This window comes from Molossus molossus, unplaced genomic scaffold, assembly GCF_014108415.1.
Source record: "Molossus molossus isolate mMolMol1 unplaced genomic scaffold, mMolMol1.p scaffold_m16_p_31, whole genome shotgun sequence".
Taxonomy (NCBI): Eukaryota; Metazoa; Chordata; class Mammalia; order Chiroptera; family Molossidae; genus Molossus; species Molossus molossus.
In genome coordinates, this window is record NW_023425368.1 from 1,898,280 (window position 1) to 1,924,939 (window position 26,660).

At 62.7% G+C, this 26,660-nt stretch overlaps 4 protein-coding genes and 1 non-coding gene across 9 annotated transcripts; 3 read left to right on the forward strand and 2 right to left on the reverse strand.

The window, feature by feature from the left end:
* Positions 1-3,363: 3,363 nt before the first annotated feature.
* RPLP2 (ribosomal protein lateral stalk subunit P2) lies at positions 3,364-5,416 on the reverse strand. Of its 2 annotated transcripts, none has more exons than XM_036281108.1 (5): positions 5,332-5,416; positions 5,028-5,151; positions 4,435-4,483; positions 3,579-3,677; positions 3,364-3,476 (listed from the first exon to the last, which is right to left on the reverse strand). In XM_036281108.1, exons 2-5 carry the CDS (start codon positions 5,148-5,150, stop codon positions 3,403-3,405), a joined length of 345 nt encoding a protein of 114 aa, XP_036137001.1. In that variant the 5' UTR covers position 5,151; positions 5,332-5,416; the 3' UTR covers positions 3,364-3,402. The 2 variants fall into 2 exon arrangements, with proteins under 2 accessions (XP_036137001.1, XP_036137000.1); XM_036281107.1 differs by having other exon boundaries at positions 3,364-3,479; positions 5,332-5,415.
* Positions 4,273-4,404, reverse strand: LOC118643211. Its single transcript, XR_004961966.1, has one exon. It is a non-coding gene; the product is annotated as a small nucleolar RNA SNORA52 (small nucleolar RNA).
* Positions 5,417-8,790: 3,374 nt separating the features above from the next.
* Positions 8,791-13,739, forward strand: PIDD1 (p53-induced death domain protein 1). The gene is made up of 15 exons (XM_036281125.1): positions 8,791-9,150; positions 9,584-9,997; positions 10,350-10,559; positions 10,644-10,698; positions 10,847-11,048; positions 11,126-11,251; positions 11,347-11,526; positions 11,607-11,754; positions 11,867-12,002; positions 12,084-12,234; positions 12,312-12,435; positions 12,506-12,624; positions 12,699-12,812; positions 12,902-13,107; positions 13,363-13,739. The coding sequence occupies exons 1-15, from the start codon at positions 8,856-8,858 to the stop codon at positions 13,619-13,621; spliced, it is 2,739 nt and encodes a 912-aa protein (XP_036137018.1). The 5' UTR covers positions 8,791-8,855; the 3' UTR covers positions 13,622-13,739.
* A 575-nt stretch (positions 13,740-14,314) lies between these two features.
* Positions 14,315-21,676, forward strand: SLC25A22 (solute carrier family 25 member 22). 3 transcript variants are annotated; one of them, XM_036281170.1, is made up of 11 exons: positions 16,442-16,492; positions 17,140-17,219; positions 17,410-17,554; positions 17,645-17,770; positions 17,976-18,031; positions 18,793-18,883; positions 19,337-19,455; positions 19,559-19,733; positions 19,817-19,971; positions 20,055-20,130; positions 20,202-21,676. In XM_036281170.1, exons 3-11 carry the CDS (start codon positions 17,535-17,537, stop codon positions 20,353-20,355), a joined length of 972 nt encoding a protein of 323 aa, XP_036137063.1. In that variant the 5' UTR covers positions 16,442-16,492; positions 17,140-17,219; positions 17,410-17,534; the 3' UTR covers positions 20,356-21,676. The 3 variants fall into 3 exon arrangements, with proteins under 3 accessions (XP_036137064.1, XP_036137063.1, XP_036137065.1); XM_036281171.1 differs by lacking the exons at positions 16,442-16,492; positions 17,140-17,219 and adding an exon at positions 14,315-14,352; XM_036281172.1 differs by lacking the exon at positions 17,140-17,219 and having other exon boundaries at positions 16,478-16,492.
* Positions 21,677-22,084: 408 nt separating this feature from the next.
* On the forward strand, positions 22,085-24,710 carry CEND1 (cell cycle exit and neuronal differentiation 1). 2 transcript variants are annotated; one of them, XM_036281145.1, is made up of 2 exons: positions 22,085-22,146; positions 23,471-24,710. In XM_036281145.1, the coding sequence occupies exon 2, from the start codon at positions 23,557-23,559 to the stop codon at positions 24,004-24,006; it is 450 nt and encodes a 149-aa protein (XP_036137038.1). In that variant the 5' UTR covers positions 22,085-22,146; positions 23,471-23,556; the 3' UTR covers positions 24,007-24,710. The 2 variants fall into 2 exon arrangements, with proteins under 2 accessions (XP_036137038.1, XP_036137037.1); XM_036281144.1 differs by having other exon boundaries at positions 22,091-22,151.
* The last annotated feature ends 1,950 nt before the right edge of the window (positions 24,711-26,660 follow it).

The following is a 26,660-nucleotide window of genomic DNA, read 5'->3' on the forward strand; positions in this document are numbered from 1 at the left end:
GGTACAGTTAACTCAGAAAGGACGGCCCAACAGCATGTGCAAAGGCCCTGGGTGGCTGGGTGGGTTTGAGAGGAGGGGAGCCTGGGCACTGGGAAAGAAGCAGGGGGTCTCACTGAATGAATTAGGGTGGGACCCGGGCCTGGGCAGAGATGCAGGCACAGTGCAGAGGGTATGGCCCATCAGGATGATCAGGGCACCTGGTGACTGAGTCATTGGGGCCGAGTGTAGCACAGTGGAGATAAGTCCAGCCTGGAAAGTCCAGAGGTTCACCAGGGTGACAAAGAGGGAAGCTGGGCTGGGCAGGCTGAGCCAGGGGCTAAAGAAGGTCCTCCCGGGGTCACCGGTTCAATTCCCCACCAGGGCATATGCCAGGTTGTGGGCCCAATCCCCTGTGGGGGGCATGTAGGAAGCAGCCAGTCAGTGTTCTCGCTCATTGATGTTTCTCTCTCTCTCTCTCTCTCTCTCTCTCTCTCTCCTCCCTTCCTCTCGCTCTAAAAATCAATAAAGAAAAAAAATTTTTTTTTTTAAAAAGGTCCTCCCCCAACCAGCTCCAAAGAAAGACTGGGGTTCTAGTCCTGCCTGCTTCTGTGGGACCTTGGAGGTGGCACTGCCCAGTGCAGTGGGACCTCTGCCCCATTTCCACACCAGAGTGGAGCTGTTTTGGGTACATGTCCCTCCCTCCAGGCCTCTGGGACAGCAGCTCTGCAGCCAGGGACAGGGCGGCCCTTCCTGGAATCCTGGCTGGGGTGGAAGAACCCCTGGTGTCGGGTGTGCGGATACTGTGCCAGGCGGCTGTCAACCCACTACTCCCATGGTGTCCTCTGGCCTACATAGGGCCCCACTCTTCAGGGTTTGAAGGTAGCATTGTGACCTCTGTCCTGGACCCTGGGTCCACTTCTCTGTGGGGCCTTCTACCCCAGCCTGGGGCAAGAGGTCCCCATCCCACATGCAACTTGCCCCTCGGCACCTGCAGCTAGGACCTCTGCAAGTGGTCCTCACTTCTCATGGCCCCATGTCCCACCCACCCAGCAGCTTGGCTTCTACACCCTCCACCAAGGCCCAGGTCCCACCCTAATCCCTGCTCCTCTGGCCTTCCTTCCCTTACCCCCTTGCTCATTCCTGCCCTGGGGTCTCTTCAGGTCCTGGCTCCCTACCTGAGGGAGGCCCCACCTGCCTTATGTTCCACTTTTTAAAAAATCCTTACCCCAGGATATTTTTCTTTTATCTTCAGATAAAACACGAGGGAGGGAAGAAGAGAGAGAAACATGGATTTGGTTGCCCCCAGCACGACCCCAAACCCAACAGGGGCCGGGGACAAACTGCAACCAAGGTGTGTGCCCTTGGCTAGAATCAAACCCAGGACTCTGATCTGCGGGCTGATGCTCTGACTATTAAGCCAAACCAGCCAGGGCTTATGTTCTACTTACAGTCATCTCTTGCCATTTCACGCTTCGAAATACTAGACTATATTCGAAAAACCCACGATAGAGTGAGGCTGCGAAAGTCGAAGCGCGGAGTGGCGAGGGACGACTGTATGGAAAGAATCTGCTCTGTGGAGATTCGGTTATCGCGGTAGAGTCTGGAACTGATGAATTGTGAGAAACGAGGGCTGGCTGTATTACTTTCCCCATAGAACTCCAGGCCACTGGGGACGGTCCTTCACCCAGGAGATGCACACAACCCAGCCAGTTGCTGACCCAGGGCCACTGGAGTGGGGAAGGGGAGTGTCTACTGAGGGCAGAGGCTGAAGGCCCAGGGACAGGACCTGGGTGGGCAATGGGAGGGGCCACAGACAGGCCCACCCCAAAACTTTGGGGAGCACATGGCCCAAGTGAGCGCATCTACCCACAAGCACTTCTTCCACATCTGCCCAGCAAGGCAGGGGATGGTTCATCAGACGGGAAGCTGAGGCTCAGGATCTGACTGCTCAAGTTGCTCAGGGGTTAAGGTGGACCAGGGGCACTGCTTGAACAAACACTGGACCTGGACCCCCGGCCCTACTGGGGAACCCAGGGACCACACACCCAGGCCTCTTCTGTGTAATAAGAATGCTAGCCCTGGCCAGTTAGGCTCAGCGGTTAGAGCGTCAGCCCGCAGACCGAAGAATCCCAGGTTCGGTTCCAGCTAAGGGCATGTACCTCGGTTGCAGTTTGTCCTCAGCTCTGGTTGAGGTCGTGGGTAGCAGCCACTCGATGTGTCCCTCACATCGATGTTTCTCCCTCCCTCCCTGCTCTATCTGAACATAAATGCAAAAATGTCCTCGGGTGAGGATGAGGCTAAAAAAATAAGAATGCTGCCAGTCTTAGGGAAACGGCTGGTCTCTGCCCACCTCAGAGCAATGGAGACTAACCACTGTTGCTTAAAAATGTATGTATTGCCCTGGCCAGTTAGGCTCAGTAGATGAGTGTCAGCCTGCAGACCAGAGTCCTGGGTTTGGTTCCCGCTAGGGGCATATACCACCAAAAAATATACATATATATTTATTGCCCTGGCTGGTTTGGCTCAGCGGTTAGGGCGTCAGCACTTGGACTGAAGGGTTGTTGGTTCTAGTTCATCAAGGGCACATATCTGGGTTTGATCCCCGGCCCCAGTTGGGGTCCTGTGGGAGGCAACCAATGTTTCTCTCTTCCTCTCCCTTCCACTTTATCTAAAAATCAACGGAAAAATATCCTCAGGTGAAGATTTAATATAAAAACGTATTTGTTGATTTTAGAGAGGAAGAAGGGCGGGAGGAAAGAGAAACGTGGATTTGTTGCTCCACTTACTTGCGCATTCATTGGTTGGTTTTTGTGTGTGCGATGGTGGGATCAAGCCCACTGCCCTGGTGATTCGGGACAACGCTCTAACCAGCTGACCTACTTGGCCAGGGTTGTCCCACTGTTGTTCTTGAACCTTCCCTAAATGTCCCCTGAAGGTGTCTCCCTGAGAAATCCTCCAGAGCAGCAGCTCTCAACCTGTGGTCCACGACCCCTTTGGGGGTCAAATGACCCTTTCACAGGGGTCGCCTAAGACCATCAGAAAACATAGGGATTCATAACAGTAGCAAAATTACAGTGACGAAGTAGCAACGAAAATAATCTTATGGTTGGGAGTCACCACAACATGAGGAACTGTGCGAAAGGGTGGCGGCTCCAGAGCCAGGACCATACTCAAAAGGGCTTGTGTCCCTTCCTGAGCCTGCTCAAGGCTTGGCAACACCAAAGACCCACAGGAAGTGCCCCCCAGGTGCTCCTTTGCACCAGACCCCTTCCTCGTCAAACCCCCAACACCAGGAGCTCCTCCGCCCGGGAGCCCCACAGCTGCTTTGCATTGAGGCGGAAGTGCAAAGGCCAAGCTCTGACAAAAGCTCACGGGCCCCTCGAGAGTTACATAAAAAGGGTTTTATTTGTAGGCAATGAGACTCTAATCAAACAAGCCAAATCCCATGTCGTCATCCGACTCCTCGGACTCCTCCTTCTTCTCGTCTTTCTTCTCCTCTGCTGTGGGGGAAAGACCAGGATGAGTGAGGAAGCCATGCAGGCCAGGCTCCCAGATGCCCCCAGGCACCCCCAGCCACAGCTGCCTGAGCCTCCACTCACCTGCAGCTGGGGCAGAACCAGCGGCAGGAGCTGCAGACCCCGGGGCGGCTGAGACAGCCACAGCCCCGCCAGCTGGAACGCTGGCCAGCTTGCCAATACCTAGGAACCAGAGAAGGAGGTGAGACCAGAACAGCTGCTCAGCCTGCTGCCCAATGACTGTGCTGGGGCCTGTCCCTGAGTGCCAGGGTGACAGGCTCCCCTGCTGTCCCAGAAAAGAGGCTCTGCCACACTCCTCACCAGAAACTCTTTATCTGGGAACTTGGCTTCTAGGAATCGGTGCACAAGAAGTTGGACCTTGGCATCCCCCCCCCTGGGGTCAAGTTGAACAAACATGTTTATAACCAGGCAGGGACCTAACCTGCTGCCCCAGATTCCAGATACTCATTCCCAGCAGTGAGCTCAGATGAGGCTTTTTGCTGAGCTGGCTCTGTCCCTGGCCTGTCATGTGTCCAGGGACAGGAATGGCTGCCCCAACAGTTCAACTTCCAAACAATTCCCATCACCTCCAACCTGATGTCACCAAAAAACAACCCGCCCAGCAAAAGGGAGTAGGGGCCTGTGGTCATCCCTCACACCAACCCCCCTTACAGAGAGCACACGGAAAACTTGTTTACAAAGGCCCAGTTCCCTACACGCTGTGGGCAGGGCAGCCAGGCCCAGGGAGAGCACGGGCGCCCCCTAGCGCCATCCCTCAGAGTGTCCAGAAGTGCCCCTGGCACCAGCCCACTGAAGCTGTGCTCATGCGCGGGGAGACTTCTGGGGTGCTCTGGTCCACAAGCGAAACCTGGCAGGCCACAGACTGACCCACAGGAATTAGGATGGACCATGGAAACGAAGGCCCCCTGCGCGTTCTCACCCTGAGCGATGACATCTTCGATGTTTTTTCCATTGAGCTCACTGATGACCTGGAGTAGAAAACCACAGCCAGCAGTTAGCGAGACCCTGCCTGAACCTCACCTTCTGAGGCCCCCGCAGGGCCGGCCTGGGAACGGGACAGGAGGGACCGCCCAGGCCCCGAGGCGCAGCGCCCCGCTTATCACCTCCACGTGGGTTCTCTGAAGCGAGACCCGCTACAAATGCTAACTTACACACTTCTGAAGCGGATGCAATTTACCCGAGTTTATACCCAACACGTGTCAAAACAACGTTTTGAGCAACTTGGGCGAACACTTTACAACAGTTTCTTTACAACTTGGCTTTACGGCACTTTCCCCCTACGTTTCTTAGGAAAAGGCGGTCACTGCGGGGTTTCTGATGACACGAGACTCGCATTGTCCTTCTAAACCACGCTGGTCGGGGCTTGGCCTCACTGCGGCTTTTGCTTCCTTGGGGCTGTATGAGGACCCCCAAAAGGAGAGCCCCCCGCCCAACCACACTTTCCGGAAGAGAATGGTCGGGCGCAGACCCGGGTGCGCGGTTCCGGACCGGCCTGGGCCGGCGGGCGGCTACCTTGTTGAGCCGGTCGTCGTCCGCCTCGATGCCCACGCTGTCCAGGATCTTCTTGATGTCCTTGGCGCTGGGGGAGGCGTTGCCCCCGAGGGCGGCCAGCAGGTAGGAGGCAACGTAGCGCATCCTGAGCGAGGAGGAGAACCGTGGCGTTCTCCGGAGGCCGCCCGCCCCCACCCAGCCCGAGAGCGGCCGCGCGTGGACCGACCCGGGGGAACCCCCGAGGCCGCCCAGCGCCCCGCCCCGCGCCCTGCCGGCCCCTAAGGCCCCCGCCCGGCCAGCGGCCCAGCCGGGTCGCTCCACTCACTCGGCGGCGGCGGAGACACCTCGCGCGTGCGACCTCGGCGGCGTCAGGCAGGGAAAGGAAGGCGCAGGCGCGGGGGGCGGGGGTAATCCGCTACCCAGAAGCCTCCGGGACCTACGCGCCGGGCCCCGCGAGGGCGCCTGCGAGTGACGTCACGAAGAGGGCGGTCAATGATGACGCTAGGGACGCCGTCGTGCCGTCCAGCAGCCGCCCCAGCAAAGGCGAAGGGCAGTTCTGCGGCCGCCTTCCTATGCACTGTGGGGCGAATGTCCTCCGAAACCCCTGGGGCAGAGGAACGAAGCGGTGCGCGAGCCCTAGCGGACTGTTTCTCCCTCCAGGGTTCCCTGCATGCCAGGCGGGGCGGGGCGGGGCCTACAAACTCCCAACATGCCTCGCGGCCGCCACGCCCGGAACACAGCCCTTCGCGAGAGCGGCCAACGCTCAGCTGGCAAACTACAAGTCCCATGGTGCACAGCGGCCGGAAGCGCGGGAGAACAGCTGCCGGAAGCGCGGGTGCGCTGCTCCCTGCGGGGGCGACACGTGGGCCCCAGGTCCTGGCCTCCGGGGCAGAGACGTTGTGTCTGGTGTAGTCGTTGGCGTCCTTGCCCAGCTGCACCGACGCCTCGGAGCCGAGCCGTCTGGGTCCAGTGGCTGCTCCTGTGCAGACCCTTGACTGTCGGCCTGAAACAGACCTCAGCGTGCACGCGGACGTCAGCTCATGTCACTCATGCACTGCTCCGGGCCGGACGCTGCTGCAGACCTGCGTCCTGAGAGCGAATAGACCCGGCCCTGCTTCCGCGCAACTTAGGTTTTAGTGAGGCGACCCGCAAAGCAAATAAAACGAGGCTGTCCCTGGCCGAGATAGTCCCTGAAGGGAGGGGCAGGGACGCATAGCTGAGAGAGGGAAAGGAGCCCAGCCCGTCTTGCTAAAACCCGGGGCGAGCACCAGGCAGAGGGAGCACATGCAAAGGCCCCGCCGAGATGAGTCCAGGGGCTGAGCAGCCGGCTGCAGTGCGCCCAGAGCTGGTGCGCGAACCACACGGCAGACCACACAGTCGCGCTGCCATTCCCGGTCTACAGATGGGGGCAGGCACAGTAAGGTTTTCTTGCTCGAGGTCACACAACTGGGATAGAGAGGGGAAACCCTCCTGGCAAGGATGGCACTTCATTATAATCAATAGGGAAGTGGCAAGGTGTGATGACGGATTTTTTTTTTTTAAGTGGAAAACAATACATAAAATTCACCACTTTAATTATCCAATTCAGTGGTATTTAGTATGTTTACATTGTTGTAAAACCATCACCACCATCATCTCCAGAACCTTTTTGTTTTGTTTTTTTGGTACGTGCCCCTAGCGGGAACCGAACCTGGGACTCTGGTCCGCAGGCCGACGCTCCAACTGCTGAGCCAAACCGGCCAGGCTCCAAAACTTTTTTTATCTTCCCAAATTGAACTATGTTAAACAATAACTCCCGATTTCCCCCTCCCACAGTTCATGGGGTTCTTTTTTTATTTTTTATGTTTATTTATTTATTTATTTTGTTAATCCTCACCAGAGGATATTTTCCCGTTGATTTTTAGATAGCGAAGAAGGGAAGGAGGGAGGGAGAGAGAAACATTGACGTGAGAGAAACACATCTATTTAGTTGCCTCCTGGTGGACCCAGGGTAGTGTCCTTGATGGGGAAATTGAACCCACAACCCTTTGGTCTTTGCTCACATGCTCCAACTGCTGAGCCAAAGCGGCCAGGGCGGGGCTCAGTATTTTACTTTGTCTCTGAATCTGACTCCTCTAGGGACCTCCTGTGAGTGAAATCATATGGCATTTGTCCCTCTGTGTCTCTCATATCACTCAGCATAATGTCCTCAAGGTTTATCCATGATGGAGCCTGTGTCAGAATTTCCTTCCTTTTAAGGCTGAATATCCGATGATGGGAACTGCCTATCCTGGTGGGAGGGATGGCGGTAGCTGGGGAGGAGGAAGAAAGAGGGCACACACAATGTGGTATGAGGCAGGACGGGCGGAACTCCATGTTCCTCTGTCCCTTTACAGAGCACCTACTCGGGTGAAAGAAGTGGGGTGAATGAGCACAGGTGGGGAGGCTTCCTGGTTTGAGGGTCTTGGCTTGGGCACCCACCAGATAGGTGGTCTCTGGGAGCCACCTTTCCCTTGTGAGATGCAGACACAGGTTGAAGGTGGCAGCATGTGGGAAGCCCACTGCTGGAGCACCTGGCCCAGAGTGATCACCCTTGTAGTAGGATCATTGGAGCTGGGGTCCAGTCCCTGCAAGGCCAGAGAGCACACCATTGGGGCTGGCTGGGGAAGGACAGACACACTCTCAGAGCTGACTTCTGGCAAGGGGTGGGTGTTAGGCAGCAGATGTGGTCAGTCCCCAATCCCCGGCCGCCTGAGCCTGAGATTGGAACGCATAGCCCCAGAGCACAGAGAGCCTGGAGCCAAGACCTCTGAAAGGGCGGGTTTCGTGGCGCGCAACGTGGGCTTCCCGGTGGGGGAAGCAGGACGCACAGCCTGACGCGCACTCGGGAAGCTGGGGAGAGCTGGGCGCCGGGCGAAGCAGATGGGGCCGGCGTCCCCGTCTCCAGGGCTGCAGACCAGCCGCGGGCAGACGGGGCGGGGCGGGGCGGGGCGGGACCCTGGGGCCTGGGCCTGCGGACCCCAGGGGCGGGGCCCGGAGGGGGCGGGCCCGGATCCCCAGCCCGCCCGGAAGCGCGCCGGCGGGAGCTCGGCCGCTTAGCGCCCACTGAGCCGGCACCCGAACCTGCGCCGGCCGGGAGGGAGCGCAGGTACGCGCAGCGGGGACGGCGGGGTGCGGGGAGTATGCACTCTCCGGGCCGGGACCGGCCCTAAGGCCGGCTGAGCCCCGACTGCGCCGTGCGCCGCTCTCCGCTGGCGACCGAGGTATGAACTACACGACGCGGAAAGAGCCCTCCTCCAGGGGTCAGGAAGTGGGGTGCAGTAGCTCAGACCCCAGGTCTCCCCTCTCACATTCACTTCTCCGACAAACTTGGGCACGGTTACCCACTGCCTGGGACACCGCCCCCACGTGGTAGATGAGCATCCGGGACCTCCTGTCAAAGCTGTTGCGTGTGAAGGTTGGGGGTGGGACAAGAGGGGGAACAGCCAGGATGACCTGCCCCACTATAGTCCCTTGTCCAAATTTCCAGCTTTAGGATGCTAACTCCCCCACTTCCCCCCCCCCAAGCGGGTTCCCAGGCTCTGCTGCACACACGGCTCACACTGCTTGCTGCCCTTCCAGCCCTGGGGTCCCATTCTCTAGCCCCATTTAATCAATGATTGTCCAGCCTAGGCTCTGGGATCTGTGGGCCAGCTGGCCTGGCGCAGGGGCTCCCTATAGCCAGAGTCCCTGTTCCCCTGACTGGGAGGAGGGTCCATCCTCACTCCTACCCTCTCCTCACCCTGATTCTGCAGCCTCTCTGGGCCCTGCCTGAGCAGGCCTGCCTGGCAAGCTGGGACATGTCTGGCCCCCGAGGCCTGCCGGTGGGTGATGGCTGCAGCAGAGGAGGAGCCCCAGGTGGCTGCTGCAGAAGGTGTTGCAGAGGATGCTACAGATACCGTGGATGCGCATCCCAGGCCACCACTTCTGGCTGGAAATCGGCTGAGCTTGGACCTGTACCCTGGGGGCTGCCACAGGCTGCTGCACCTGTGTGCCCAGCAGACCCCTCAGCTGCTGGAGGTGGAGTTCCTGCAGCTGAGTGGCCACGAAGACCCTCGGCTGCTGGAGGCCACCCTGGCTCAGGTGCCAAAGAGCCTGCCGCACCTCCGCTCCCTGGTCCTCAAAGGTGAGCCCTACCTGGTCCCAGCTCTGTCCCACCCCCATCTCTAGCTCCTGCGTCTGCCTCTTCGTCCTCAAAGGCAAATCCTGGTCCCAGCCCCCATCACTATTCTCCGAACAGCTGTACCCAACTCTCTTCCCCCAGTGTGACCCTGGCTGAGCCCCAGCTCCTGGACCTTGGAGCTGCCCGGTGGGGTCCCCCAGCAGACTCCAGTGTGCATGTTTTTCCTGGGGCAGGTCATGGGTAATGGCTGTCAGCTGAGATGAGGTCCCTGCCTCCCTCCATCTGCTGCTGTCTGTCCAGTATCTCCATCTGCATGTCCTTGTCCGCGTGGGGTAGAACTGGAGGTCTGTGCCTCCCTGCATGCAGCTCCTTCCCTGCCAGGCAGGGCACACTGGGACTTGGGACTGAGAGCCACAGTTGCCTTTCACCTTCCCAGGTGGGCAGCGCTGGGATGCGCTGGGTGCCTGCCTCCACGGCTCCCTGACCACGCTCCCTGCCAGCCTGGGAGGCCTGGCTCGCTTGGTCCACCTGGATCTGAGCTTCAACAGCCTGGAGACACTGCCAGCCTGCATCCCACAGATGTGCGGCCTGAGTGCCCTCCTGCTCTCTCACAACCACCTCTCAGAGCTGCCTGAGGCTCTGGGGGCCCTCTCCGCCCTCACCTTCCTTTCCGTGACCCACAACCGCCTACAAACGCTGCCCACGGCGCTGGGAGCCCTGTCCACCCTGCAGCGCCTTGATCTCTCTGAGAATCTCCTGACCGCTCTGCCCCTTGAGATTGGAGGCCTGAGCAGCCTGGAGGAGCTCAATCTGGCCTCCAACCGGCTGCAGAACCTCCCGGCCTCCCTTGGTGAGTACCAGCCATGCCCTCCGTGGCTCACGGGCACAGCTGGAGAGTGCCCCTCGGCCACTGCTGAACCTCCACTCATGCCAGCCCCTCTCATCCTCCGCCAGGACCCTGCACGCACAGGCTTGGCCTGCCTTTGAGCCTGGGCTCCTCCGAGGTGGCCCTGGTTGGCCCCCACTTCCCTGGCCTTCAAGGCTCCCTGCTCAGACTGCTTGGGCTCTCTGAGCAGCCATGGGTAGTGCCTGGAAGGGCTTCTTGGAGGGCCGTGGCACGAGCATCCCGGCCTGACCTGGTGCTCCAGGGCAGGGTGGCCATGAGTGGTCCTCTGCTGGTCCTAAGCCGGCCCTGCCCACAGCGGGGCTGCGTTCCCTGCGGCTCCTTGTACTGCACAGCAACCTCCTGGCCTCGGTGCCCACTGGCCTGGCCCGCCTCCCGCTGCTCATCCGGCTGGACCTGAGGGACAACCAGCTCCGGGAAGTGCCCCCCGAGCTGCTGGACGCCCCCTTTGTGCGCCTGCAGGGGAACCCCTTGGGCGAGACCCTGCCAGACTCCCACAGTCCCCCAGGTGAGCTGATTGCTGGGGAGGGGCAGACCGCAGAGAGGACACAGGAACCGTCACCACCCTAACAACTTGTCTGCCCTTCCACAGGGATACCCGTGGTCCTGGAAATGCCCAGACTGTTCCTGACGTCAGATTTGGACAGGTGAGGGGTAGGGCTAGAGGAGCAGCTGTCCACCTTGCCACCCTATCCACGCCGGACACCTTACCCGTGCTCTAGGGTCTTCCAGGGTGCCAGGCTCAGACAGACAGGCCTCTGTGTCTGACCTGATGCCCACCCTGTCCTCACTCAGCTTCCTCGTGACCCCCCAAGGCTGCTCTGTGACCCTGGCCTGTGGCGTCCGCCTGCAGTTTCCCGCTGGGGCCACCGCCTCCTCTCTCACCGTCCACTACCGCCTGTGGCTGCCCGAGCCGCGCCTCGTCCCCCTGGGGCCCCACGACTCCCTGCTCAGTGGTGTCCTGGAGCTGCAGCCCCATGGGGTGGCCTTCCAGCAGGCACGGCCAGAGTGGGTGGCGGCAGGTATGGAGGGCCCAGGCACGGCCTTCGTGCTCACACCACCCTTGCCTGGCAGGAGGTGGGCCTGTGGCTGCTCTTTGTGCCCCCGCGGGCCCGACGCTGCCGTGAGGTGGTGGTGAGGACCCTGAGTGACGACAGCTGGAGCGACCTGGAAACCCACCTGGAAGAAGCAGCTCCGAAGGTGAGGGCCCGTTAGGCCTGGGGAGGGGCGCGGGGCTCCGTCCTCACCCCGACGCCCTCTGACCCTGTTCCCTCTGACCCTGTCCCCACGCCCAGCGGCTCTGGGCTCACTGCCAGGTTCCCCACTTTTCATGGTTCCTTGTGGTTTCACGCCCTGTGTCCAATGCCTGCCTGGTGCCTCCAGAGGGGACATTGCTATGGTCCTCGGGGCATCCTGGGGTCAAGGTCACATTCCCCCCTGGAGCCACCGAGGAGCCTCGCCAAGTCCGAATGCAGGTACAGACAGGGCAGTCCCCCAGGGTGGCGGGCGGTGCCTCAGCGCACAGGTGAGCGTTCCGGTGGCCTGTCTGCCCCAGGTGGTGCGGATGGCGGGCAGAGAGCTCCGGGCCCTGCTGGAGGAGCCCGAGGCGGCCGTGAGTCCCCTGCTGTGCCTCACCCAGAGCGGCCCCTCCAGCTTCCTCCGGCCAGTCACTGTGCAGCTGCCTCTGCCCCCTGGTATCACAGGTGAGAGGCAGCCACGTGGCATGCGTGGACTTGTGGCCAGAAGGTGAGGGCAGTTGTCAGAAGGGGAGCCCCAATGGGGAGGCCTCAGCCTGTGGCCCCCACCCTTCTCCAGGCCTGAGTCTGGACCGCTCCCGCCTGCACCTGCTGTACCGGGCCCCTCCTGCAGCCACCTGGGATGACATCACGGCTCAGGTGGCACTGGAGCTCACCCACCTGTATGCTCGCTTCCAGGTCACACACTTCTCCTGGTCAGTGTCCCCTCCAGCCTCCTCAGCCTGCTCCCCAACCCTCCCCGCATGCAGAGCCCACCTCACCCCCAGCCCTCCCAGGTACTGGCTCTGGTACACCACCAAGAGCTGCGTGGGGGGCCTGGCGAGGAAGGCCTGGGAGCGGCTGCGGCTGCACCGCGTGAACCTCATAGCACTGCAGAGGCGCCGGGACCCCGAGCAGGTCCTCCTGCAGTGCCTGCCCCGGAACAAGGTGGGGACCTGGAGCTGGGGGGCCGGGTGGGGTGGAGGTGCCGGGTGTTGGGCTCTGAGCCCGCGAGTGCCCCCCAGGTGGATGCCACCCTGCGGCGGCTGCTGGAGCGATACCGTGGCCCTGAGCCCTCAGACACGGTGGAGATGTTCGAGGGCGAGAAGTTCTTTGCTGCCTTCGAGAGGGGCATCGACGTGGACGCTGGTAGGCCCCTGCCTCCGGAGGTGGGCCCTGGGTCCACCCCGCCTCCCTGCTGAGCCCTCCCCACCCCCAGACCGCCCAGACTGCGTGCAGGGCAGAGTGTGCTTCGTGTTCTACTCACACCTGAAGAACGTGAAGGAGGTGTACGTGACCACCACCCTGGACCGGCGGGCTCAGGCCGTGAGGGGCCAGGTGGGCTGAAGGGGTAGGGCCCCCAGGCTGCCTGGGCCAGCGCCAGGGCGCTGAAACGCCTCCTCCTGCCCCAGGTGTCCTTCTATCGAGGAGCCGTGCCTGAGGAGGTCCCTGAGGAGGCAGAGGCGGCCCGGCAGAGGAAGGGCGCGGACACCCTGTGGATGGCCACTCTGCCCATCAAGCTGCCGGTGTGACCTGGGGTGGGGGGTGGAGGCGAAGGGCCGGTTGGAACCTGGGGACAGAGGCCGGAGCTCACTGCCCAATCTCCTCCCCACAGAAACTGCGGAGGTTTGAGAGGCTGGGCCCAGCGTGGGGGCCTAGCCCCTCCCTGGCACCTCTGAACCTGGGTGATGCTGAGACCGGCTTCCTGACCCAGAGCAACCTGCTGAATGTGGCCGGGCGCCTGGGCCCTGACTGGCCTGCTGTGGCCCTGCACCTGGGCCTGTCCTACCAGGAGCTGCAGCGCATCCGCCATGAGTTCCGGTGGGTTCCTTGGAGCTGCTGGCTGCTCTCTGGGCCCGCCTCAGGCCTGGGCCCCTACTGCCTGCAAGGCCCTGCTGAGGCTGGCTGAGGTTCCTCCAGGCCAGGTGGGGGCAGTGCAGACAGGCAGGAAAGGGATGGTCTGGCCACACCTGGCCCAGGGAGCAGGAAACTCACCTTGGGAGGGTGAGCTGGACCCTGGGTGTGGTGGGTGGTCCTGGGCGGGGCTCCTCAGTCACTGAGCCCCCATCTCCCCAGGGACGACCTAGATGGGCAGATCCGCCATATGCTGTTCTCTTGGGCTGAGCGCCAGGCTGGGCAGCCCGGGGCTGTGGGGCTCCTAGTGCAGGCCCTGGAGCAGAGTGACCGGCGGGATGTGGCCGAAGAAGTGCGGGCTGTCTTGGAGCTCGGCCGCCACAAGTATCAGGATGGCATCCGTCGCACAAGCTTGGCCTCCAGGGACCTTGCCCCCCCTGGGCCTTCCACTTCACAGTCACCAGAGCCTGCCCAGGCCTAGACAGACACCACTGACTCTGGGCTGGTGCCATGTGTGCTTTGGCCAGTGCTCAGAGGCCCCCACTTTCAAGTCTTCCCTGTGTACGGGTACAGTGACCTCCAGAGTGTAACAAACATGACTGTCTGGCTGCTATTTCAGAGCTTGGTTTGTTTACTGGGTGGAGATCAGAGGCCTGGCCCCTGGAGGGGAGGGGGTGCAGGGGACGTGGGGGGAGCCCCTGTGCCACCCTCTGTGCCCTTGCATGTGCCCAACACCTCTTGTTGGTCCTGATCTTCCTGGGAGGTAGAGGAACCACGGCTACAAAGTAATGTCTGCAGCACCTTGGATACAAAGTCACCTGTGTGCAGGGTTGTGCGGCAGCCTGTTTGGCTGGCCCAGTCCAGCCCCCTCCAGCACTGTGTGGCCAGATCGCTCTTCCTGTAGGACACCCTTGTCCCAGCGCTGCCGGCCACCTGCTGGCCCGACAGGGCTAATCCCTGGGTCCTGCCCGTGCAGGGGCGCCATGTGAAGAGACCGGGGGTCTGCCGGGCCGGGGGCCGGGGTGCGGGCTGGCGCGGGGCTGTGGCCCACCCGGGAGCAGTGGCCACGCCGGCCGGGAGGGGGAGCCGGAGCCCGCGCGCTGCGGAGGGCCGGGGGCGGAGCGCGGCGCCGTGCGGAGCGGACGCACTTTTGCTGCTGGGAGCGCGGCGGGCACAACAGGGAGGTGAGCGCGGCGGAGGCGGCGGAGCTCGGTGAGTGCCCGCCGGCCGCTCCCTGGCACGGAGCCCACGCGAGTGCCGTGCGGCTGCGGGGGCGAGGGGCGCCGAAACTGGCCCGGGGAGGTGACAACTGCCCAGAGAAGGCGGCTCTGGTGGGGCCCTGGCCGGCGGATGCTCGGATCCGCTCCTGCCGGGTGTGGGAGGCCGTGCTCGGCCCCGGCGGTGGCGGGCGTGCTCCACGCGCACACGTGTCCCCGCGGGGTGGTTGCTTGGGACCAGAGCCCTGGGTGCAGAGGCCAGGCCGTGGGGGGGGGGGGGCACACGTGGGAATCCGCCGGACGTCTGTGGACACGTGCGCGGCTGGCGTCGCCATCGCCTAGCTGGGGACAGCTTGGCTGGCTGGGCCCCGGTTCCGACCTGTCTAGCAGGACTGGGAGCTGAGCCGGCCCCTGAGCCGAGCCGCAGCCCCCACCTCCGCCTCCTCTGGCCGCGGGGTGGGGCTACTCTCGCTGGCGGGGCAGAAAGCGTCTCCTCAGGGGCAGCGACGGGGAACTGGAATGGGGAGCGAGCGGCCAGTTCCAGACCCTGACACTCAGGAGTGCAGCGGCTTCGCTTGTGGGAGATTTCACTTCGAGGGTCTGGAAACAAGAAGGTCTGTTTGCCTGCCTATCGGTGTACTTGGCTTGGACAGTCAAGATTGCCAGCCCAGGGCCTCGTTCTGGGCCTGGCTGGGGCTGCCCAGTTTCTTTTGATCCTTTATTGATTTTAGAGGGAGAGGAGAGAGAAACATCAATGAGAGGACATCGATTGGCTGCCTCCTGCATGCCCCCGACTGGGAATCTGGCCCACAACCGGGGCATGTATCCTGACGTGGAATCAAACTGGCGACCTCTTGGTGCACGGGTCATGCTCAACCACTGAGCCACACCGCCGGACAACTGCCAGGTTGCTATGGCAACACGGGGTATAGGGCAGGGCCTTCTACAGCTGTCTCATAAGCATAAGCATTGGTTGGGAACCACGGAATGAGGACAGGAAAAGGGGGTTTCAGGGTGTAGAAGATCCTTCTCCAGTTTTCCCCAGACAGAGCCAGCTCACTCTCACGTTGTCTGTCTTCCCTGCTCACCCTGTGGGGACAGGGGGCCCCAGAGCTGCCTTCTCAGGCTTGGGGTCTCCAGGCCTCTGAGCCTGCCTCCCCCACCTGAGATAGATCGTCTGATTTCCGGGACCCCCATCATCTAGGTGCCCCTAACCTCAGGTAGGAGGTGGGGTCTGGTGATGCTCAAGAGTCAGGGTGCACTCAGTCCCCAGAGGGCAGGGCTAGACCTCGGTGCTAGGATACAGTCCCTGCCCCTCTAGGGTTGGGGGGCAGCAGAGAGAGATGGCTGTGGTCTGCGTACACCTGGAGGGTGGGGTGGTGTGGGTGGGGAGGGCGAGCTCGGGGTGAAGTTCAGAGGGCAGACTCTTCTTTGTAGGTTGGGGTGCAGAGAAGCAGATCCCAGGCACTGGAGCCCTGGTGTGTGTGCTGGCAGGGGGTGTGGGGTGCTTGGCAGGGCAGAGGGCTCTGGGAGTGCCAGTTCTCATGACCTCTGGACCTGCGGGGGAGCAGCCTGTGTTGGCAGCCAGTGGCCTCTGAGACACAGCCACTCCTTCCCTGTCCTTTCCCGTGGACACACAGGTCCCACAGACACGAGCTGGCCCAGACCCATCTCCACCCCACGGCACCCATTCCTCAGCAGAGGCCCACAGGGGGCCTGAGCACAGGGGGCCCCTTCCTCAAGGAACCGGGGTCTAGACAGACCCAGCCTGCAAGCTGCGGACCCACAGGGCAGCTGGGGACGCAGCGGCCAGGGGCTGGCATCCCTGTGGATAGGTGGCCTGGTCAGCCTGAGTCAGACCCACTGTCCTGTGGGTTGAGGCGGCACTGAGGCCTGGTCCTGCCTCCCAGAAACTGCCAGTCTTCATCCCTTCTCCCACAACTGCAGGGAGCCTCACACGCCCAAAGTGAAAGAGAAAGTGGCCCCCCTCCCGCCCCTCCTGCCCCTCCCGCCCCTCCCCGCCCAGAGGCCAATCCCTGTGGCTGGCACCTCCCTCCGCGGCTAGATCTCTGAGCCCAGAGGCTGTGGTCTCAGAGGAGAGTTCTGCACCTCCCGGAGCACGCCAAGCAGACCCGGTGAGCGGGCCCAGCAGACCCAGAGCAGGAAGGAGGCTGAGGCTGCAAGGGCATGCATGGGGGGCGGGGGGGTCTTGCTGTGTGGGAAGGGAGGGCCTGACCTGGGAAAGCTAAGATGAAGGTCACCAGTCCTCCGAGGGACCCCGGGTGTGAGCCAGCTGGGTGAGTCTCGGTGGCAGTGCTAAGGGCTGGTAACAGGCGGATTCTGGGCGGCCCCCACAGCTCAGTTTTATTGGCTGTGCCCCCCATGGGAGGCCCCTGGGGTTGGCTCTGGCTCTGAGCCCTGCCCCTACTGGGGATTTACCACAGGAGCCTCAGAAGGTCTGCTGTCTGCCTCCCCGCTGCCCCTCCCCTTTACCCCACACACCCCTGGACCTTCCAGAGGTCCTGGTGGGCCTGTCCTCTTGTGTGTCTGCCTGGGAATGAAATCCCTGGGAGGGGTGGAGAGGAGGGTGGCGGCAGGACAGCGTGGGTTGGAATGGTGCTTGTCCTAGGGAAAGGGGTGTCTTGGGGGTCCAGTGTGGAGGAGCCGCCTGTGAGGAGACTCCAGCCCCTTCCTCGGCTCAAGGATGGGGGCGGGGGTAGCTGCAGCCCAGTCCTGGGTCGAGGTGACTGACCCAGCCGGCACCCTGTCCCCTTCCTTCCAGCCTCTGCTGCTGCCTCCCCCCAGGCGCCTGGCCCTTTAAAGACGGCACTCTGTGTGCACGTGAGCGGGAACGTGAGCGAGGTGCTGGGAGGACGCCGCCGGTGGGGGCCTCGAGGGGAACCCGTGGGGCCGCGCCGCCCCCACGCTGCATCCCCAGGACGCGTTGCTGTCCCGCGTGGGTGGTGGGGAGGGGCCTTCACGGGAGCTTACTCCTCTGCTGTGCCTGAGTGGTTTGCCCCGCCCCCGCTGATTCGGCTGCTCTTCCTTCCAGGACAGAAGGTGGTTCTGAAATTCCCAGCAAGCGGCGGACAGCGCTCCCCACGCCATCCCACCCAGCTGCTCCTCCACCACCTCAGCTCTGCCCTCCGCCTCTCCTACCTGGGCGAACTCGGTTAAATGGCTGAGAAGCAGATCAGGTCGGAATGCCACCCCGCCTTCATCCTGGCCCCACCCTGCCCTTGCCCCTGCCCGGTGGCCACAGGTCCTGACCCCCCCTCTGCCTGCAGTCTGCCAGCCAAGCTCATCAATGGCGGCATCGCCGGGCTGATCGGGGTCACCTGCGTGTTCCCCATCGACCTGGCCAAGACGAGGCTGCAGAACCAGCAGAATGGCCAGCGCATGTACACCAGCATGTGAGTGCCCGCCGGCCTGGGCTGGGGCCCTGTGGTGGGGTGGGATGAGCCTCAGGCTCCTGAGCTCCACTCCTGTGGCCCCTCGCCCTGTTTAACACAAGGGGGGACGGAGAGGACAGGCGGGGGGCAGCGGCTCCTTGGGAGCAGGATTGGAGCCCCTGCTGGGCCCCAGGCTTGCCCCATCTCACCCCACCCTTGGCTGCAGGTCTGACTGCCTCATCAAGACCATCCGCTCTGAGGGCTACTTCGGCATGTACCGTGGTGAGGCTCTGGAAGGGGCAGGCCTGGCAGCCCCCTCTCACCATAGTGTGGGGCGGCAGGCCTGGGTTTGGTGTGAGTGTGGACATGTCCCGCGGGCTGGCTGTACCTGCCCTGGGGGCATCAGCTGGGCCCTGGGTGCTGGTGTTGGGGGAGTTGGATGACAAGGGTGGGATTTCTGAGAGGGGCAGTTCTCAGCACCCCAGTCTTGCTGGGCATCCCCCCACCCCCACCTACTGCCAGCAGGGAGCATGGCAGGACACTGTCTCTACCACAGTGGCTGCAGCCTCCTCCTCTGCCTCAGGAGACGGGCAGGACCCTGGCTGGGAAACTGGGAGGGGGTGGGGCATTGCTGCAAAGCAGCTTAGACAACCCCCAAGCCCGGATTTACCCGGATACTGTGCAGCCCTGAGCCCTGACTGCCGAGAGGGGCTTGCTGTGGTCCCCTGGCTCCGGCCCCCCAGGCTCGACGCAGCCTCGTCCGTTTGTGCCTTCTCGCCCAGTGCCCCCCGCCCCTGTGAGCGCCTCTGTCCCGCGGGCGGTGTTCCTAGGGAGGCCCACCGGGCTGGGATGGGGGTCACTGGAGGAGAGGAGCAGAGTGCCTGGAGGGAGAGGCTCTGCCCTGTCCCTGCCTGGTCCCCGCCCCCGCCTGGAACCAATGTGGGTGAGAGGGCAAGAGAGGTGCCAAGGACTGGCTGGGGTAGGGCTCTGCCAGCTGGGAAGCCGTGCTGGCTGAGAGCCTCCCCACCCTCTGTTCCCCACAGGAGCCGCTGTGAACCTGACCCTTGTCACCCCCGAGAAGGCCATTAAGCTGGCAGCCAATGACTTCTTCCGATATCAGCTCTCCAAGGACGGGTGAGGAGGAGAGGTCTGTGCCTCCAGACCAAGGACAAAGGCTTGCTCTCCTGCTGCCCCTCACCTTGACCTTGCCAGGCCTCCTGTTCCTGCTGCTGCTCCTCTTACTCCTCTGTCCTGTGCTCCTGCCTCCCCCCGGCCGCACACTGGGGGGACTGAGGCAGATGCTGTGTCTGGGGCTCCCGACAGTGGTCCTTGGCTCTGGGCCTGCCACCCCTAGTAGGCCGGGATTTGGGGCAGTGCCCAGCTTTCCTGTCACTGGGGCCATCTGTCTGCCGGGCTCAGGGCCCTTGCTGGCGGGCCTGGAGGGGTACCTGAGGCTGGGGGTGCTGTACCCCCACAGGGCTGTGTCTGCGTCCACTGCTCCCATCTCCCTTCACAGCGGGCAGTGGGCAGCTGCCTGGGCAGAGGGGCCTCTGACTCTTGACCGTGGCCTCACTCCCTCCGTGACAGGCAGAGGCTGACGCTGTTGAAGGAGATGCTGGCAGGGTGCGGAGCCGGCACCTGCCAGGTCATCGTGACCACCCCCATGGAGATGCTGAAGATCCAGCTTCAGGATGCCGGCCGCATCGGTGAGGGGGGTGGAGAGCCAGGTGGTGCCGCAGGCTGGCCCCAGCGCCCTGCCCTCACCTTGCACTTGGAGGGAGAGCCAGCGGTCCTGTCCTTTCTCCTCAGCCGCCCAGAAGAAGATACTGGCTGCCCAGGCCCAGCTCTCAACACAGGGGGGCGCCCAGCCCTCAGTGGAGGCTCCGGCCGTCCCCAGGCCCACAGCCACCCAGCTGACCCGTGACCTGCTCCGGAGCCGTGGCATTGCTGGCCTCTACAAGGGACTGGGGGCCACACTGCTCAGGTGGGAGGGGCAGGAGGGTAGGAGGAGGGAAGGGGGAGGCCCACCTGTCCCCCACCTCCCAGTCACCACCACCACCCCTGCAGGGACGTACCCTTCTCCATCGTCTACTTCCCCCTCTTTGCCAACCTGAACCAGCTGGGCCAGCCGGCATCTGGGGAGAAGTCTCCCTTCTACGTGTCTTTCCTGGCTGGCTGTGTGGCTGGGAGTATGGCCGCCGTGGCTGTCAACCCCTGTGATGGTCAGTATGAGGGCCTGGGCCTCAGGCTGGGGGTGGGGATGGAGGTGAGCAGACCCCACACTGACCCCCACACCTCCCTGCAGTGGTGAAGACGAGGCTCCAGTCCCTGCAGCGTGGGGTCAATGAAGACACCTATTCAGGGTTTCTGGACTGTGCCAGGTGGGTGAGGCCCCTCGGGAGAAGGGGGACAGGGGAGGCTGGCACCAGCTCTGACCCCTCTTTGTCCACAGGAAGATCTTGCGGAATGAGGGTCCCTCAGCCTTCCTAAAGGGTGCCTACTGCCGCGCCCTGGTCATCGCTCCGCTGTTTGGCATTGCTCAGGTGGTCTACTTCCTGGGCATCGCAGAGACCCTGCTGGGGCTCCTGCAGCAACCCCAGCCCTGAGCCTGGGCCCCCCGTGCCCACACCAAGCAGGACTCGAGTGGAACTGGAGCTGGGCAGCACACCCAGGACTGAGCAAGGGAAAGTCTCTCCCACTCCTCCCCACGTGGCTAGGGGAGGCAGAGGAAGGGGTGCAGGGCCCACACACGTGGACCCCGAGGGGTCCTGCCTGCACAAGCAGTGGGATCAATGTGTTATTTATGTAGAAATCACAGAAATCTTTACATTCCTGGAGCCAGCCTTGTCCCAGCTGCAACCTGGCCTGAACACCCCCAGGGACAGAGCTGGTCTCTAGCTGGGGGCTCCCAGGTGTGGCCTGGGCACGATGGACCCTCCCCTCCAGGCTCTCCGCCCATCCCTGAGGCGCAGCCCCTAGCCCACAAAGGGGACCCTGCGCAAACCTATTTATTAACTTACTGAGCATCGGTGGCTCTGAGCAACCCTCCGTCCATTGGTCCAGCCCCCATGCTGCTGTTCTCACCTCGGCCAGCCTTGCAGGAGAATCAGGGTCTCCTGCCCCCCATATTGAGCCAGGAATCCCAGGTGGGGGGGTCATGCTGAGGTCTGATTCCCAGGAAACCCTCCTAACTGCGGGACCCAGCAATCCTCCTGGTGGGCCCCTCTGCCCTACCCCAGCTGGGGGGCTCAGAGTATGTGAGGTCTGTGTGCACGTGGCAATGCTGGGGGTAACTGGTTGTGCCCACCAGCCTTAAGCTGGCCTGGCTCCTCTGGAATGGGGCTGTGGGGGTGCTGCTGCCCTTCCCACATGGCCAGGCAGAGTGTGTGTGTGTGTGTGTGTGTGTGTGTGTGTGTGCACACCCTACGCCCCCTATTGCTGCACCTGCAGCTGACCCCTCTTCTGAGACCTGCACCCCAGGTCTGACATTGGCCAGTGGGAAGAGCAAGCATGAAGACCAATATGGAGCCTGGGGGCACCTGCTCTGTTCGCAGGGGTGGGGGCCAAGAGCTGCCCCTTCAGGGCCCACCCTGCTCCCGACCTCTGCCCGAAGCCCCTGACCTCGCTGTACAGCTCTGCCCTCTCGATGTCCAGACCCACCCACGTTGTGAATTAGGCAGGCTCCCGTCGCCTGCCCCCCTGCTACGTGATCGTGTTGGTGATTGGTGCTGGTGCTGTGTCCCCCACCACCCAGGCCCCCCCAGGAGGCCCTTTCCCAGCAACACTACCTGGGGCTGAGGTCTGGCCCCCAGTTCACGGTTGTACCCGTCACACCTGTACCTTGGAAGCTGCTGCTGCTGCTTACAGATTTATATATTTTTTCTTTTGAGGAGTTTTAAGAAGTGACTTTTTCTGTCTTGTCATGTAAGGAGATAAATAAATATTCTAAGTAGAAGCCTCCTCTCTGAGACTCTGTTAGGGGCGGGAAGGGCACATCTCTGCTAACTGGCTCCCCCTGCAGCCCCGTGCGTGCCCGCCGCTGAGGGCGCCCCGGCCTGGAGGGCTCCTGTGGGGGGCCGCCCCCTGGCTCCCGCGCTGGGGATTTGGGGGTGCGGGAAGGGCAGCCTGAGCCCCTCGCTGCCTGCCCCTAAACCACCGTTGGGATTAAAGCGCAGCTGGGTTCGGGCCCCAGAGCGCCCCGGGTCGGCCCGGCGCGGGGAGGGAGGGCGGAGCCTGCGCGGACTCGGCCCCGCCCCGCCCCCGCCCCACCTCCTGCGCCGCAGCGCTGCATTGTGGGAAACTCCGGTCCTCATCCGCAGCCGCAGCCGCTGCCCGCCGCCCGCCGTGGCCCCGCGGAGAGCGCCCAGCGCCGAGGTGGCAGCGCCGGGAGCAGCGGCGTAAGGTGGCGGGGGCTCCGCGGGCCGGGGCCGGGGCGCGATGGGGGCGCGATGGGGGCGCGGGGCTCGCGGCGGTTCCCTGCCTTGAAGGTCATCACTCCCGGGCTCTGCAGCCCCGGGGAGGGGGAGGGGGCAGCTGGGTGACGTCAGTGTGAACTAAGAATAACCGAGGGTAGGTGGGAGGAGCAGACCACCTGCCCTTTGCACACTTGACTCCCGGCAGCTGCGTGCGCTCCAGGACGGCAGGGGGTGAGGGGCTGCTGGGGCTCCTTGGGCCCTCTCTGGGACACCCCCGTCATGCTGTGACCTTCAGGCGACTTTCCGTGTGGTTAGTGCCCCTGGCCTGGGTGAGGAACTTGGGCTGCCAGGGTCCCTCTCCCGGGGGTCGAGGTGGAGGTTGCTCATCCTCCCAGGCAGACAGGTGGTGTCAAGGTCTGCAGGGAGGGACGACTCAGGCCCAGGGTGGCTAGGTGGGTGGCTAGGTGCCCAGTCCTGCCCCTTTCACCCCACCCTGTACCTCAAGGATGGGGCCAGGCTTTTCCTAGAACCCCGTCCTCCGCCTGGCCTAGATGCTGAGGCTGATTGACAGGGCATGTGCCCACCCTAGGCTAACTCCAGGGATCCCCTCTGTCCCCCGAGAGAGGTGCAGCCCCTGGCTCAGGAAGGACATCGTGCCCTTGAGCTGGAGCAGGTGAGGCCAGTGTTGGGGGTGGGCTCCAGGGCAGATGGTCTGCCAGGACGCACAGGCCGGTCACTGCCCTCCTGGGAGATACTTCAGGTTTTTAAAATCCAGGTCCTGGTGGCCTTGGGCCCACTCCCACCCTGCTGGCACCAGAGAACCGAGTTCCAGGTTTGCACCCTGCCCTGCCCACCTCCACTTGGACCTAGTCCCTTTCTGAGATGGATACATGGTCCTCTCTGCCCAGACCCACCCTGGCTGCTGTCCATCTCCCCTGACCGAACACCTCCTCCTGGCTGGGTGGACTCTCTCTCCCCTGTCAGGGCCGCCCTACAAGGGGCCCGTGTCATGGACACAGCACATGTGTAGGCAAGACCATTTTATAGACAAGGACACTGTGGCCTCTGGCTGGTCTCTTTCCCCTGCCCCCAACCCAGACGGGGCCCACAGCCCCTTCCTGTGTGATTGGAGGGTTGCTCATGGAGTGGCTGGAGACGGACAGGTGGAGGCTGGGTCCTGGAAGAGGATTCTGTGCTGGGGTTTTTGGGCGATGGGGGGAGTGGGGGGGCAGGGGACTGAGTGGTGTCTCTATGGGGACATGGCGGCAGGGGCTGGACAGGAATGCCTCTTCCTGTCTCCCTTCAGGCCCATGTAATGCCCAGAGGTGAGCTGTCCTGAACCACTGTGGTCTGGTCACCTGCCTGTCCACACAGCCCACCACCACCGTCATCATGGAGTCCAGAGGGAAGTCAGCCAGCAGCCCCAAGCCCGACACCAAGGTGCCCCAGGCTGGTGCAGAGGTCAGAGGCACCCCAGCTGTGGACGGAAAAGCCCCCTCAGTCAAACCTGGGAAGAAGGAGGCCCAAGTGGAGAAGCCGGAGCTGCCAGTGGCCCCCACTCCGCCACCTGCCAAGAAGACCGCGGCCAAGGCAGACCCTGCCCTTCTCAACAACCACAGCAACCTGAAGCCAGCCCCTGTGGCCCCCAGCAGCCCCAATGCAACCCCTGAGCCCAAGGGCCCTGGAGATGGGGCTGAGGAGGACCAGGCCCCTAGTGGGGGTCCAGGGGGCCGAGGTCCCTGCCCCTTTGAGAACTTGACCCCCCTGCTGCTGGCTGGGGGGATGGCTGTGGCAGCTGCAGCCCTGATTCTTGGTGTGGTCCTCCTGGCCCGGAAAAAATGATGGCTGGTACCCAAGTGGGGGACCAGCCACTCCCCGTACAGACTTGGGATCTTGCGCATGCGAATTCACACACGACTATCTATCCATACATACATAGGAAATATATATACGAGCACCCCACAGATACACGGAGGGAGAGATGGACAGGCCCCGGACAGTAGAAGCCAAGCCCCCTTCACTGGCCCCCAGCACTTCCCCCCTCCCAAGCTCTGGGCAGAAGGAGCCTGGGCCCCAGGGTTTCTGAGCAGCATGGGTTGGAGCTGTGGCAGTGGGCAGAGGGCTCAGTGTCAAGGTACCTGGGGGTAGTGGATGGGGTGGACCCTGAGTGTGCCAGACTGTCCCGGGGAGCCCCAGTGGTCCTGGAAGGAACCCCAAGGCTGATAGGGGCCCAGGATGGCCTCTGACTGTGCCCAGCTGTGTGGGGACATTAAAGGGTGTGGCTGTTTCACTTTCCCCTCTTCTGCTCTTTGCTTGCAGCCGGAGGGGTGGGGTGTCTGCCCAGGTGGGCCACTGCCGCGGGGCTGCCCTGAGACTCCTTGCCGCCTCTGCCTGTGCCCACACCCTAGCTGGGTAGACAGCCCAAAGGCCAGTCTTTGGAGGGGCTCCCACAGTCCACCCAGCGTGGCCCCAGGGGAGCTCCTGAGACTGGAGCCACCTCACTTCCTGTCCCGAGCCCCTCCCCATCCTCCGGCAGTTGTCCTGGGGGCAGCTGGGGTGGGGCAGGGAGGGGTGGATATCAGGACCTGCCCTGCAGCTGTGTCTGCCTCGCCCCCAAAGATGCCCCTGGAGACGGCCCCTCCTGCCTCACCCAGTGTCCTTTGAGTCTAACAAGCGTATAAATGCAATAACACAGGTAGAGTAGAACCACTTGGTGGGTGGCTGTCACCTGCGCCCACTGCCCCGCTGTGCCCGCAGGGAGACCAAGCAGTGTGGCCCCTCCCTAGCACACCTGGTCCCAGCCCAGCCCATGGCGAGGTGGCAGTGGGCAGGCCTTGGAGGGTGGCGGTGGGCACTGTGGGAACCTGACATGCCCTTCCCAGGCCGGCCGGCCACTGGAACCCTGGGCCTGAGTCTACAATAAACTATTGTCTGAAGGTTGGGCTGGTGTCCTCTGCCCCTGCACGTGGCTGGGAGTCAAAGGCCTCCCTCAGGGTGAGGGTCATGTCCACACCCCTCAGCTTTCCAGAGCAGGGTTCTCCCTGGCCCTCCCTTGTTACCTTTGTGCCCTGATTCCAGGGGCTCTGCTCACAGCCCCTTCTAGCCTGCCCCATCCCAGGCAGCCACGGCCAGGCCCAGGCTGCTGGCCATGCCGCACAGGGCAGAGCGAGGACATGGGGTGGGGAACGGGGCCTTGTTCCTCAGGCTGGCCTCTCCAGCCAGGGGGGCCCTTTTTCTAAACCCCTCTTTGCAGTGAGCTCCCCATCCCTGCGGGGGGCAGCACAGAGGAGGCTGCTGGGCACAGGGGATTTTCACCTCCCACCCACAGCTCTCTGTGCCCACTCTGGCCAGGCCTGCCTGGGTCCCCAGCTGCAGGCAGGCTGTCAGGCCCAGGCGGGGGAGCAAGGCCGCTGGACCCCAGAAGCATGCGGCTGGCTTTATCACCCTGGCCCTCTACCCCCAGCCTTCTGACCAGCGGAGCACATCTTTCCTCCCTGTACCCACCCTCCCGGGGCGGCATACCCTGCCAGTGCACCCACATCTCAGGTCCAGGTAAGTTCCTTGTGGACATCCCAAACGGCCAGGGCACCCTGGCCCAGGCCACCGTGCAGCAGCCTCCACCTGACCAGCTGTGCTCGCCCACTCCTGCTGCGCTGAGCCACCTGGCCCGAGCCTGACCACGTGGGCCTGGCACCGCCCACCCGCCCCCAGGAGCCAGGCGGCCACTCAGCCCGGCCGGCTGGCCAGGCCGGAGTCACTGCTCTCTGCCTGCACCAGGCCCCTCTCCCATTCTCTGTTCTGTGGCTGGCGCCCTAAAACAAACAGAAACCCTCTGGCATTCTGGGAGCCTGGGGAGGGAGCAGAGGTGAGGCTGGGCTTCGTGGGCGTGACTGGCTGGTCCTGTGGACGCTGCGACATTCCACCCACGGCGCCGCCTCCTTCTGTGTGTGGATTCCCTGCGAAGGGGTGTTGAGGCGGTTTCCAGTGTTTTACCACTTTATAGACACAGCAGTAATGACAGTCCTGGGGATGCCCTTTGCGCCCCGTGTCTCAGGGCTGGGTCCTGCACACACCTTTTTAAAATTGTGGTAAAATTCACAGAACATAAAATTTACCATTTTATTTTAACTTTTTTTTTTTTTCTTAAATAGAAGCATTCTTGCCTGGCCGGTCAGTGGTTGAGCATGGACCCCTGCACCAAGAGGTCATCGGTTCGATTCCTGGTCAGGGCACATGCCCAGGTTGTGGGCCCGATCCCCAGGGGGGGGCATGCAGGAGGCGGCCAATCAGTGTTCCCTCTCATCAGTGTTTCTCTCCCTCTCACTTCCTCTCTCTCTAAAATTAATAAAGGGGAAAAAAATAGAAGCATTTGTTTTCTTTTTTGTTTTTAGAGAGAGGAAGGGGGAGAGACAAACATCAATGTGAGGAACATTGTTCGGCTGCCTCCTACACCCGCCCCCCCCCACCAGGGATCGAGCCCACAACCCGGGCATGTG